The sequence below is a fragment of the Pollicipes pollicipes genome, unplaced genomic scaffold (genome assembly GCF_011947565.3).
Source record: "Pollicipes pollicipes isolate AB1234 unplaced genomic scaffold, Ppol_2.1 Scaffold_2555;HRSCAF=2994_pilon_pilon_pilon, whole genome shotgun sequence".
Classification (NCBI taxonomy): domain Eukaryota; kingdom Metazoa; phylum Arthropoda; class Thecostraca; order Pollicipedomorpha; family Pollicipedidae; genus Pollicipes; species Pollicipes pollicipes.
Genome location: NW_023596136.1, coordinates 13,971,642 through 13,984,171, shown reverse-complemented (window position 1 = coordinate 13,984,171; position 12,530 = coordinate 13,971,642). Strand labels below are relative to the sequence as shown.

At 51.8% G+C, this 12,530-nt stretch overlaps 1 protein-coding gene across 1 annotated transcript; it reads right to left on the bottom strand.

The window, feature by feature from the left end:
• Positions 1 to 6,868: 6,868 nt before the first annotated feature.
• LOC119105206 (NPC intracellular cholesterol transporter 2) lies at positions 6,869 to 12,256 on the bottom strand. The gene is made up of 4 exons (XM_037228700.1): positions 12,160 to 12,256; positions 10,278 to 10,361; positions 8,982 to 9,160; positions 6,869 to 7,746 (listed from the first exon to the last, which is right to left on the bottom strand). The coding sequence occupies exons 1-4, from the start codon at positions 12,245 to 12,247 to the stop codon at positions 7,657 to 7,659; spliced, it is 441 nt and encodes a 146-aa protein (XP_037084595.1). The 5' UTR covers positions 12,248 to 12,256; the 3' UTR covers positions 6,869 to 7,656.
• Between the last annotated feature and the right edge of the window lie 274 nt (positions 12,257 to 12,530).

Sequence of the window (12,530 nt, the reverse complement as noted above, 5' to 3'; positions counted from 1 at the left end):
AACCTGCCGGGGCACTTTTGATCGATCAAGGGATTCCTCAGATTTCCACCCCGTCACCCGAAAGGATGTCCGCGTTGTTACCGCGGGCCGCATATGTTGACCTGCCGGGGTGTTCTCGGCTGCTCAGGTGCCCTTCACATTGGTCTCGAGTTCTCTCCGGTTGCTCAGGGGGCTTCCTGAGACACTCGATGCTCAGGGGTCCTCTACAATGGTCTGGTAGTCCATTTAATATCATTTTCGAAGGACTCTGCACTATTGTCGGGGATTTTTACGCACAATTGAGAACAAGTCTGCAAACTTGCCCCGGCCATCTTGATCGCACACGGGGTGACGGGGTGACGGGGTGACGGGGTGACCCACCACACGGGGTGACGGGGTGACCTACCACACGGGGTGACGGGGTGACGGGGTGACCCACCACACGGGGTGACGGGGTGACCCACCACACGGGGTGACCCACCACCGGGTGACGGGGTGACGGGGGTGACGGGGTGACGGGGTGACCCACCACACGGGGTGACGGGTGACGGGGTGACCCGGGGTGACGGGGGTGACCCACCACACGGGGTGACGGGGTGACGGGGTGACGGGGTGGCCCACCACACGGGGTGACGGGGTGACGGGGTGACCCACCACACGGGGTGACGGGGTCCACACGGTGGACACTTCCTATTTGCTCCGAGGACACCGCTCTGTTGTCGCGGGCCATATGCACTTAACATGGTATATGTTATGTAAAGACACTCTTGGTTGCTCCGGGGCCCCCAGCACTGATCCTGGGCTCTTCCCTTTAGGTCAAGCGGACCTTACTCTGATGCCGAAAGTCCCACATGTCTTTGCGAGCGTCGGGCTGTTTCGCCTGGTTGCGTATACGGGCCCGGCTGAATCCATTCATGTGCAGTAAGTCCGAGATCTACGCGATGACGATTTCCCTTGATGCCTTAGCAGCAGACAGCAGCTGCCAGCAGGCGCATGATTTCCGATGATTTTTTTGCGCGCAAGGGATCTTTTTACGCGCGACTCAAACCATATTCAGAATGTGATGCACAGCTATAGGAGCGTTACAAATTCAACAATCAAGGTACATGCAGCGTGCGACGCCGAGGGCGTGTAGCAATATAATGAGAAATTAATATTATATATAATTAGTGTTATATAATGTTATGACCAACACAATGTTACGTGCCGTCTAAGTCGTACGCTTAATTTACTTCGGTTGTTGAATTTGTGACACTCATGTTGTGCATGACATTTTGAGCATGGTTCGAGTGCTAGTATGTTTTTCCTTTCCTTTATTATAGTGGAAACAAAAGCTCTGCACTACAGGCATTAGCCATCAGCTGATCAAAACATCGGCTACCCGGCTAGCCACCGAAAGCCGGTTAGCCACAACCAGCCCTGGGAAAAGCGTCAAGCTTGATTTTGATGACACTGAGCGGCCCGCTTTGCCATATGCTTTCGTAAATACTTAGCATCAAAATGGTGGGATCCGTTATGATCTGGGCAAACTTAACGCGCTTCATTTGTGTACACACGCCTATATTTCTAGAGTTGCGCACGGAAAGGTGGGCTCCCCACGCAGACAGCAAACATGAGAGCCATACAAGATAATGGTCGAAATCCCGTCATGCCTTTGGATGCGGTCTCGAGCTCCAGTGACCCGCGATGTTCAGTGGCCATCCCCTGATAAAATTATGGATCCGCCATTGGGGGCGCATGCTTTTGTCACTACGGGGAAACAGGCTGCCAGCTACTATGCCACTGTACCTCATCCACCAGGCTGGGATAATATGTCTCACTGCCTCAATTAAACAGTTGCATTGCTCGACAGCCACCGGCGTCAGCTCAAAGTGGTTATCTATGCATGCGTTTCCAGTAAAGCGTGATTGCGCGTTTTTAGGTGTCGTACGGCATGCTATGAAAATGCCGCGGCGGTTAGGCATCTGAGGTTCTGACCAAATGTATACTCATTGGACAAGAAGCACGTGGTTGAAGTAATACTGGGTTTATGCGCGGGAGATCCCATAAAAACCGGAGAGCGGTTACCACCCAGTCGTGGCTTGGCCGTCCCTGACCTGCTAAGCGCCCTCTCCATGTCAATAGGCACGTATCTCGCTGAGTAATGCTGACCAGGACCGGTATATTGGTCCCTCGGCATATAATTCCTTTGCGTCATGTGCCGAACGACTGGCAGCGTTCCAGGTCTGACAGGTCACGCTAGCGAGCTGGCGTCAATGGGCGTCGCTGGCGGCGCGGCGGTCCGCACCCCTCGAATAGGACAGCGCGTCCGCACCTCTCCAGGAACGGAGCTTCGATCAACATGTTTACACCTCCGCCAGCCGAATTCCAACAGCGGACAACGCTTCCCTGAGGGCGATCTGATCAGCCCCTGATGACTTTAGCGGAAATTCCGCTGTTATCTGCGGCACGCCCTGACGCGCTGCCGTTCCCACCTAACGTGCACCGGACGCGGTGAATGGCCAGGATTGCCGCTTCCGCAGCGCTCGGGTCGTCAGCTGATGACGGCCGTGCCGCTCCGGGCGAGGACGGTGCCGGCGTCGGCGGCCGGGCGTGCCTCGGCCGCTCGGCAGCAAGCCACCGTCGGCGTCGGCCCTGAACCTGACCCGGCCCGGCGCCCTGGGCCTTGCGGTTTGCGTGCGCTTGCCACGCGCTGCACGCCGCGCGCGTTGTTTGGCAACCCAAGTCACGACCGTCCCACGGCGCGGCCGTCCCATAACAGACAATAAACACTACCGTAAGTGCTCGGAGTGTGACGGACGACCTTGGCAAGGTCAGACATCGTTTCGTGAGAGAACAACACCTCATGCGTGGGTGACATTCGGCCGGAGCCGTGCGAGCACAAAGAGCACGGATGCGCGGCTAGCTGTGTTTGCGCACCGCGCGCGCTTAGAGGGCATGCGTTAATTTTTCTGGCATCCGGAGAAAAAAAAAACGGATAGCAAAAGTAGAATGGAAAAAGCCGAGGGGCTACTTCGAACGAGAAAAAAGTGTTCAAGGACCAAAATTAAATCGGAATTATTTAAGGACATGCCACTAGGGATACAAGTCGACGGAGATACAGATGGTAACGAAAAATTCGAAGCACGAAACAAAATTATGACAAACGTCAAAAGGGATAACAGTCGACAGGGATTAAAATCGAATGGGAAAAATCGAAGGGGACAAATGTCGACGGGAATAATAACAAAACAAAAAACAACACAGACGCTGCACCAATGGGAACCCAATCACTGGCGGGAACAATAAACTAGAGCCTGAGTCCGCGAAAAGCCGATGGGAACCAGAAACTAGGTTCTATCATTTTTGAAGGAATCGGTGGGAACCAATGTCTCATATTTGTATTTATGGAAGAGTGGGTATCAGGAACCAGAGTAGTGTTGGCAAAACAGCCAGTAGTATCTAGGAACCAAGAGTTTGATGCCTGTGGGATAAACAGACAGTTTGAAGGATTAAAATCTCGTTTTCAGAAGTGGAAATGGGAACTAGAATTGTTCATCCTGACGAGTTTTGTTATTGTTATAAATTTCCACTTACGATGTTGCACATATAATGAGGCAGTAATGTTACTGAGAAGTGGGCTGTTATACATTTTTGACATCAGCACGACAGTCCAGTGCTGGCTTTGCGCGTTGACCATTTACATTAGTCCAGATGTTATTGCGCATTTCATTGTACACAGACGTCTCTCGGGTCGCAATGGCATGCTAAATCAGCGCGTACATGCACCAACGTGACCGCGCATCAGCCGCGTTACGCTTCAGCGAGCCCGGTCGGTAGGTCGCTGGTTATCCCTCTCCTGGTCAGGTGCGAGTGTTGTCTCCGGTTCCGCGGCATGCTTATCTGTGGCTGACCGGCGTACGGCACGGTGACGGGGCACAGATTTACACAGAGCACAGATTTACACGGAGCACAGATTTGGACAGAGCACAGATTTGCACAGAGCACAGATTTGGACAGAGCTCAGATTTACACAGAGCTCAGATTTGGACAGAGCACACATTTGCACAGAGCACAGATTTGGACAGAGCTCAGATTTGCACAGAGCACAGATTTACACAGAGCACAGATTTACACAGAGCACAGATTTACACAGAGGACAGATTTGGACAGAGCTCAGATTTACACAGAGCTCAGATTTACACAGAGCTCAGATTTGCACAGAGCACAGATTTACACAGAGCTCAGATTTGGACAGAGCACACATTTGCACAGAGCACAGATTTGGACAGAGCACAGATTTGCACAGAGCACAGATTTGGACAGAGCACAGATTTACACAGAGCACAGATTTACACAGAGCACAGATTTAGACAGAGCTCAGATTTACACAGAGCTCAGATTTGCACAGAGCACAGATTTACACAGAGCTCAGATTTGGACAGAGCACATATTTGCACAGAGCACAGATTTGGACAGAGCACAGATGTGTACAAAGACAGATTTGCACAGAGCTCGGATTTGTATACAGCACATATTTGCACAGAGCACAGATTTGCACAGAGCACAGATTTGGACAGAACACAGATCTGGGCAGGGCTCGGATTTGCACAAAGCTCAGATCTGTACAAAACACAGATTTGCACAGAGCTCAGATCTGCACAGAGCACAGAGCCGTCTTTCATAAGATTGGCTCAGCTTGAACAAATCTTCTCCGACGGTTGAAGACACTCATCGTCACAGGTCATGGTTCGTGGACCCTAATGGCAATTACTCGCTGTTCGCTCCGTGGATCCGTAAATTAGCGGTGCAATTGAAAACAACGGCGATGCGCGGGGACATCAGTGTTAGGTCCAGAGCCGCGTGCCGCTTTATTTGACAATGAGGATGATTTGAGGTTGAAGGTAGGTGGGCTGTAGTGGAGATACAAAGGTACATATTTGAGCAAGAAGTCATTGCATTTTCTGGTTTTATTTTTTAAGGTAATACGGCATGATGACGGCAAGATGAGGCATTGCTGAGCTTGAACATGACCGGCAGCTTATTGGATGGACCGCCGCTCCATCATACAGGGATCCCGCCAGGATGGGTCGTCAGCCGGCCACCGACCATTGGATGGGCCGCCGCTACATCATACAGGGATCCAGCCAGGATGGATCGTCAGTCGGCCACGGACCATTGGATGGGTTGCCGCTCCATCATACAGGGATCCAGCCAGGATGGGTCGTCAGTCGGCCACCGTCAGTCGGCCACCAGGGATTGTGACGCTAGGATGCTGGCGATCGTTCTGAGCGGCATAATTGCTTCGGTATCATAGGTACAATTTGGACTGACGTCCAAGAAAACGTTGCCTCATGCGCTTCACACACATGGCGACAACAAAAGTCAGCGCTAAGCTGACGAGGTCTCCTCGGCACTGGACACTGGGATGCCACCGGAAAATAATTAGTGCCCTTAATGGAACGTTGAACTGGAACCAAGGAAAAACACTGATGAAAGGCACTGTCTCCCAATGGGACGACGACCAAGAAGCGGCGGGGACGTTTTTTAGAAACAAAATTACCTGTTGAAATACCTTTACAAACCAAAAGGTGACTGGAAAGCAGCCCTGACACCTTCGAGAAACGCCCACACGCTTTAGACGGACGCACACGAGAAAGGCAAGTCACAAGGCTCATTAAGAAAAGTCGGCCAGTCTGAGATATTAAAGGCATCAGAGGCCCCATTTAGTTTTTAACAAGGCAAGACAGTCGCAGTGTAGATAAGTAAAGAAAAACTCAGAAAACTGTGCAAAAGAACGGGCTTTGAAACATGGGAACTGGGGGAGGCCTGATGAAAGGGTTTGAACAAAGAGCTGCCTTCGTACATGACAATACTCCTTTCTACCCGGATAAGCCAAATACGGTCGCAAATTAGGGTTTTATGAAAAAAAAAACTGAAGAACATTTCTCACCCAGCAGCAAATAGGGTACTCACGAGACACTCGTGGCGACAGCACTCTTTCGACAACGCCGTCCAGCGGCATGGGCGAGCCACTCGTGAAACGGGGAGCAGTAAGCGCACGACACTTATCAGGAAGAGTGCGCACCGAGGTTCGAATGGCTCGTTAACACCAATGCCCCAGAGGTGACGAGGGTATGTCTGGTACGAGGGTATGACGACGGTATGTCTTGGTACGAGAGTACGCCGAGGGTATGTCTCGGTACGAAGGTATGGCGAGGGTATGTCTTGGTGCGAGGGTATTACGAGGGTATGGCTTGGTACGAGGGTACTACGAGGGTATGCCGGACTTGGTCACCGAACGTCACGCAAAGCCGTGCAAGGGGTTCTGAAAAGGATGAAAGTCCCTTTCGTTTCGGGAGACGATCATCGCTGCTCCCGAGGTGGGTCATAGGTATACGGTGGAAGATCAGGAGGCGTGCGACAGAGTCTGATGAAAGGCGGCAAGATGAAGCTGTTGCTAGTAGCCAATGGAGAGCACGCAGTTCTCACACATATACAGAGCATACCTTAAAGGCACGTGGCAAAATATGCTGCTTATCCCTTGCTCGGCACCATTCATTAATGCAGTATGTTTTTTGCTGCAACTTTCTACAATCTTAGTTCGATGCCTATTTATTTATGTAGGCCTAATATATATTTATACATAGATATTCATATATGCCTATTTATTCATGTAGGCCTGTTCTAGGGCCTGTCTCCTTGTGGACCTAATGTCTGCATGGACTCCGAAGCTGTCGTAATCCCGGCGTGGATTCCAAAGCTGGCTGTCGTAATGTCTGCGTAGACTCCGAAGCTGTCACACGGACAATCGTTGCGTAGCGAGTAATTACATTCTTCGAAGAATATGCATTTAGACAGCGCGCATGTCAGAGCTGGTATAGTCCATCGCAATTCGGAAATGCTCCCCTGGAGATCATATTTAATCCATTGCCATTGGGTTCATGCGTTAACAGTGCATGTGTATTTGAGCCAGTGTGCACAAACATCGCCGCACGTACACATACAGCACATATGATTACGCCTCAGTAGAGACAGGCATGTGTTCCAATCAGCGTTTCTTAGCAGCAGCAGGACATAGTAACCTCTGAAAGTGTTCGTTCTCACACCTTAAGTGTAAAATGTTCCATTTGACCCTTCGTGGGCTGCATAGCGCCCAATTAGAAGTGCTGAACTGCAGCAGGTTGCATGTCAAATAACTAGGGGCAACGATCCCTTTGACACGGCTTGGCGCCGTGCCAAGAAACGACACGAATTTGCCATGGACGGTTCGAAAAACTCTTTGCAAATGATCAACAAAATAACGGAACCTCTTGCGTGAACTGCACCAACATCAATTCAGGTAAAACAGTCGGTGACCTTGTGGGGCAGCTATCAGTCACTTAAATGCAAGAACTCGGGTGAACGACCAAGTTCCTTTTCCGTTACCCGTGACCACCAGGTAACGTGGAAAGCATACCTCACACATGTCTAACTCTACAGCAGCGACATTGTTAAGCCCCCCCCCCCCTTTTCGCTCTCTCTCTCTCTCTCTCTCTCTCTCTGTCTCTCTCTCTCTCTACTCCTTTACACTCGCGTTGCTCCACTCGTGCAGCCAGTGCGGTGTCAGGGCGGGGGTGGCATGGTCCGAATACGATCCGGGCACGCCTGCGGGGCGTCCTCTGCGGGGCCTCCTCTGCGGGGGCCTTTCTCCGCCCGCTAGCGGATTTTCACCCGGATCAGGGCGCAGGTCACCACCTCGTTGGTGTCGGCGTCCACCAGCAGGTACCTGACCTGCACGTTCGGGATCTGCAAAGAGGCCGGTGTCAGCTCCGAGGTCCTGGAGCCATCTCCACACAGGACTGACACAAGGGGCACACGGTCGGGTGATCACACGCAGGGCTCACACGGTCGTTTCACCTCGTAATAACCCTCCCGTAAGCGTGCTCTCAGCACCCAACACAGAAATGGCGCGCACACGTTGACGCTGCGGCACGTCCAACATAGAGACGATCTTGAACTCCGGGAGACGAGCTATCATTGGTTCAAGCTACATTCATTGGTTCTGGTCACCACTGGTTCCAGCTACATTTAGGGCCAGCGGACACACCTCGGCGAGGCGTGCCACGCGGTCGACTGCAGAGGTGATTCGATGACCAGCGCGGCGCCGATTGGCTGCACGCTCCAGCAATGTTGGTGCCTGTGCTAACGGGATGGTCTGTAGCCAATACGATCTGTGGTCTTGAGGTTTTCTAAGCCACCTATGAGACGGCGTAATTATCCGCGGGGCTTATTTTTAGCTGGCATGTGCTTTATCCGCAGCTGGCATGTGAGGAATGACGTGAAATGGCATGACATGAAAATATGCAGCATGACGTCAATACCCTAGTCGTATTCTCGTCTCCAGAGACGGAAGGAATTTTCAGCCTTTTCAGAACCCCTTGCACGGCTTTGTGTGACATTCGGTGACCAAGTCCGGCATACCCTCGTCATATCCTCGGCATGACATGAAAAATGGTGGCATAAAAACGAGGCGATCGGCTCGGACTTTGGCACCTCGGATTCTTCAGAACCTATTGCGGTCATCTGTGGTGTTACAAAAGGCTTTTGAGTGTTTTGGAACACTTTCCTACGACAAAACATCAGGCAGGCTTGGGACCACAGATGGTGCAGCTTGACACCATGACGTCAGTAGCATTTCCAAAGCAGATCCACTGAAGACGCCTGAGAAATGGTTTAGCCCTCCGTCAGGGCAGCGCCTCGGTCTCACCGCGTTCCGCGGGAACCGGCATTTTATGTGCCGTCTGCACGAGAGGCCCGCGGCTGGAGATCCGCGACACACGCTTTTGACGGCGACTCGCCCGGCCTTAACATTCGGTGTTTGGAGCAGATAAGGGACGGGCCCGGCGTCGACGGCAGGTCTGGTGTGCTCCGCGCCGGGCAGAGCAGCCGCCCCGCGGGAGGACGCTCTGCCGCAGCGCCGCGGCCAGCTGGCACACTGGCTGGCCATGACCGATCTCCGGCCGCGGCGCTGCTCCACTCACCGCCGGGTAGTTGTTGTGGACGGGGATCTCGGCGCGGTAGACGTACTGCTGGCCTTGCTGCAGGGGGCAGTTGCCCTGCACGAGCGAACCGCACGCGTTCGATGGCACGCCGGCGAACGGCACTTCCAACCCGAACACCACGCCCGACACCTTCGTCTTGAGCCGTTGGTGCGGTTTATCTGCCGGCCGGCGCACAATTTCTGCACGTGCACTGGCACGAGAAAGTACTGCTTCTCGACTGAATACACGGTGCAACTATTGGTTGATACAATGCTTTTTAAAAGATGCATTGATGATCAATATACAAATAGATCCTATAATCATATGTGATAACAGCATATCCATGCCTCTATGTTTTGTTTAATAAAAAAATGTATAACCAAATAGCGATCTTGGTCAGCTGGTACAGCGATAATGTCAAGTAAGCCTCACTTTCAACCTGTTTGCATACTGGGAATAAACGTTGCTTTTTGCACGTGAAGTGAGAGCTTTTCTCGTTGGTTGCAATCACGATGCCAGGGCTATAGTTGATGGCATATTTCAGCTATTTCACGCAAATTTTCCTCAAAATGATGACAAAAGCTTAAGTTAAATATGCTGTTCAATTTGTCGTTATTTGATTACGTCATTGTACCTTGCACATACTAATCGAGAGCCAACTGACGGCAGTTGTATCCAAAAATCGTGCTTACGGACGACAGATGTGAACGACTCGACAATTATATTTCGTTTGACCTTGATCACCGCATGGTTAACGGAATGACAGGATCTAAATGGCGTTATTTTAGTGCCAAAGTGCTGGCGTGACCTTGAAATAGTCCTTTTGAAATAGTCTGCTCATTTTCGCGGGTGTGTAGCTCCGAAACTAGAGGCGCTTAGGTCTTAAGAAGGAAAAGCTGTGAACTGCATCGAATGATCTTCAACACGCTATTTCAGTTAAAACACCAATACAAATGTTAAATGCTCCCTCGAATTATTTGACAAATAATTTCGTGCTCACCAAAAAGTGACATGACATTACCTCGTGCTCCCCGCAATATGCTACGGAACTTAAGTGTTCAGTGGGATACAGTTGTATTCCATCAGATGATAAGCTCCAATGATCTACCCTTATCCAGCACATTGCAACTGTGTGTCCTGCATCTTTCCAGCTATTTCAGCCCTGCTATGATAAGTTGCTGCGGTCACTGACCATCAGTGCGTCTTACATACGAAGCCGATGATCAAATTCTGTTCTTGCCTTATTCTAAGACGTTTCCAAATTCCTTCAGCCTGGAATAAGCGGTGTGCACTTACCGGGGCGGAATGTGATGGTGATTCCAGTGCTGGTGCCGCGACGAAGGGTGCAGATCTTTCCTCCGCAGTTGTCTACCCGCACATCTGAGGATGGCACCAGTGCAGCAACAGTCAAATGGTGCAGGTCCACGGGGCCACTCACATCATGAATCACGACCCTGACTGGTGAAGATCGGTGGTTACGTCTTGCAGGAAAGAAAAATGCGACCTGTCTGCCGTTTTAGTTTGACGACTTGGTGTGGCGAGCTCCAACCGGTGACACAGCAGATTGGCCGATGCTAATACTGTTTGAAAAAGTTAATTACACACACACACACACATATATATATATATATATATATATATATATATATATATATATATATATATATATATATGTATATATATATGTGTGTGTGGTGTGTGTGTGTGTGTGTGTGTGTGTGTGTGTGTGTGTGTGTGTGTGTGTGTGTGTGTGTGTGTGTGTGTGTGTGTGTGTGTGTGTGTGTGTGTGTGTGTGTGTGTGCGCGCGCGCGTGCGTGTGTATGTGTGTGCACTAGTGTGTGTGCGTGTGTGCATGCGTGTATTCGCGTGTGTGTCTGATTTCTTAGGTGCACCATGTTTTCCTGACCTCTCATTCACCTAAAAATATCGGAGGGCCGACAGCGGGAGGGACATGTTGCATCGCATCAGGCTGCCCGGCTGTATCCAATGAGCAATACGCGTTCATGTTTGACATTCGGCAAATAGCTAGCAGCGCATATGCTTATCTACGAGTCACGTTCATAATCAGGATTATAAGTTAAGATGAGAATTATCCCCCGCAATTACATGCAGCCCGTATTTGCACAATAACCGACCTCACCATTCTTTTGGCCCCCGCCCAAACAGCTTACGGTAGAGACGTTGGCAAAGCAGAGTTCATCCCTTTTAGCTTATTAGTCTTTTTACTGAGCAATTTTCCATTGATGGCAGAAGGTCTGGACGGAGGGTGATAGAAGGAATGTCATGAAGGACTGTCAGAGGGAATGTGGGGCTATTTTCTCCCGGATGCGTCCTGCTGGCCCGAACGAGAAGAATGTGAACATGAATAAGCAGACAATTGTCGCTGTCGCCCATAGTGTAGTCGTCGCCACGAGCCTGCGGAAACGTTGCATGTCCATACTCCGACTGCAGCGTGCGTGACGTCTACAGGCACTCTCGCATTGAAGTGCGCGGTTACGGGACAGTGCCCCGGTGTAGATCGAGCCGAGCGTCCACCACCGATCAGTGATGCATCACACGTCTCTGGGATTGGGGGACAAATCAGGATTCGAGAGGTCAAACTTGAATCTGGTGGTGCACTCTGACCAGAAAGTTACGTTTTCAATGGGAAAACGTGTCAAAACGCACATTTCACGGGCAAAGTTGGAGGAGGCAAAAACTCATTTGAGAAAATTGGAGTGGGGAGCATGCCCCCTCCTAGAGCCCCATTGGTTACACACATGGCCAGAACTACATGCGGTTACCTTAGAGAGCGCTTATTATTAACACGCAAAGAGCACCTGATGCGTAAACTGGGCATTGATTACTGTCTGAAGGTGTGAAAAAATGGTAAAGGACAAGACCGAACAGCATGGTCTGCCATCACTGGTATTTTTGCTCGCCTGATGTTGGCTTGTCATTACAGACTTGCCATAAACAACTGTGCTTCAGCACGGTTAATGTGTCTTGAACGGCTCACAATCCCACACCGCGCCTGTAATGGCAACCATCACCTGTCTGTCACCACACTGGACAGCGCGCTTGCGATGAGCCATTCAACACTGGTTAGCGCCCGGTCGCCTATCACCCGATCACTGACAGCGGGTCGGGAGCCGGCACCGGCGCCGGTCACTAACACCAGCGTCCGTGCAGTGCGCACCTTGTCTGTTGGTCCCACACTTGGCGGGGGATTGGCCGGCGGCGGCCGCCAGCAGCGCGAGCAGCAGACAGCAGCGGAGGGGCGGCATGGCGACGACTGGCGGCCGGGCCGGCGCGCGGCCCGTTTTACACAGGCGCGGCCAAGGTGAGGCTGCAGCCGGCGCCGGCACCGCCAGAGATCGGCGCAACGGCGCTGGCCGCCAGGCACCGGAGAAAGCTCGCTGCTCGCTCTGACCTGGCCGAGCGCTGCCCGCTCTGGGACGGCCCCTGACACGGCCGCGCGCCACCCGCTTTGGGACGGAGCACGGCCCCCGGTCGGCGGTGGTCGGTGGGTCGATCGGGACGCGTGACCGGGAGAGTCGCAGCCACGCG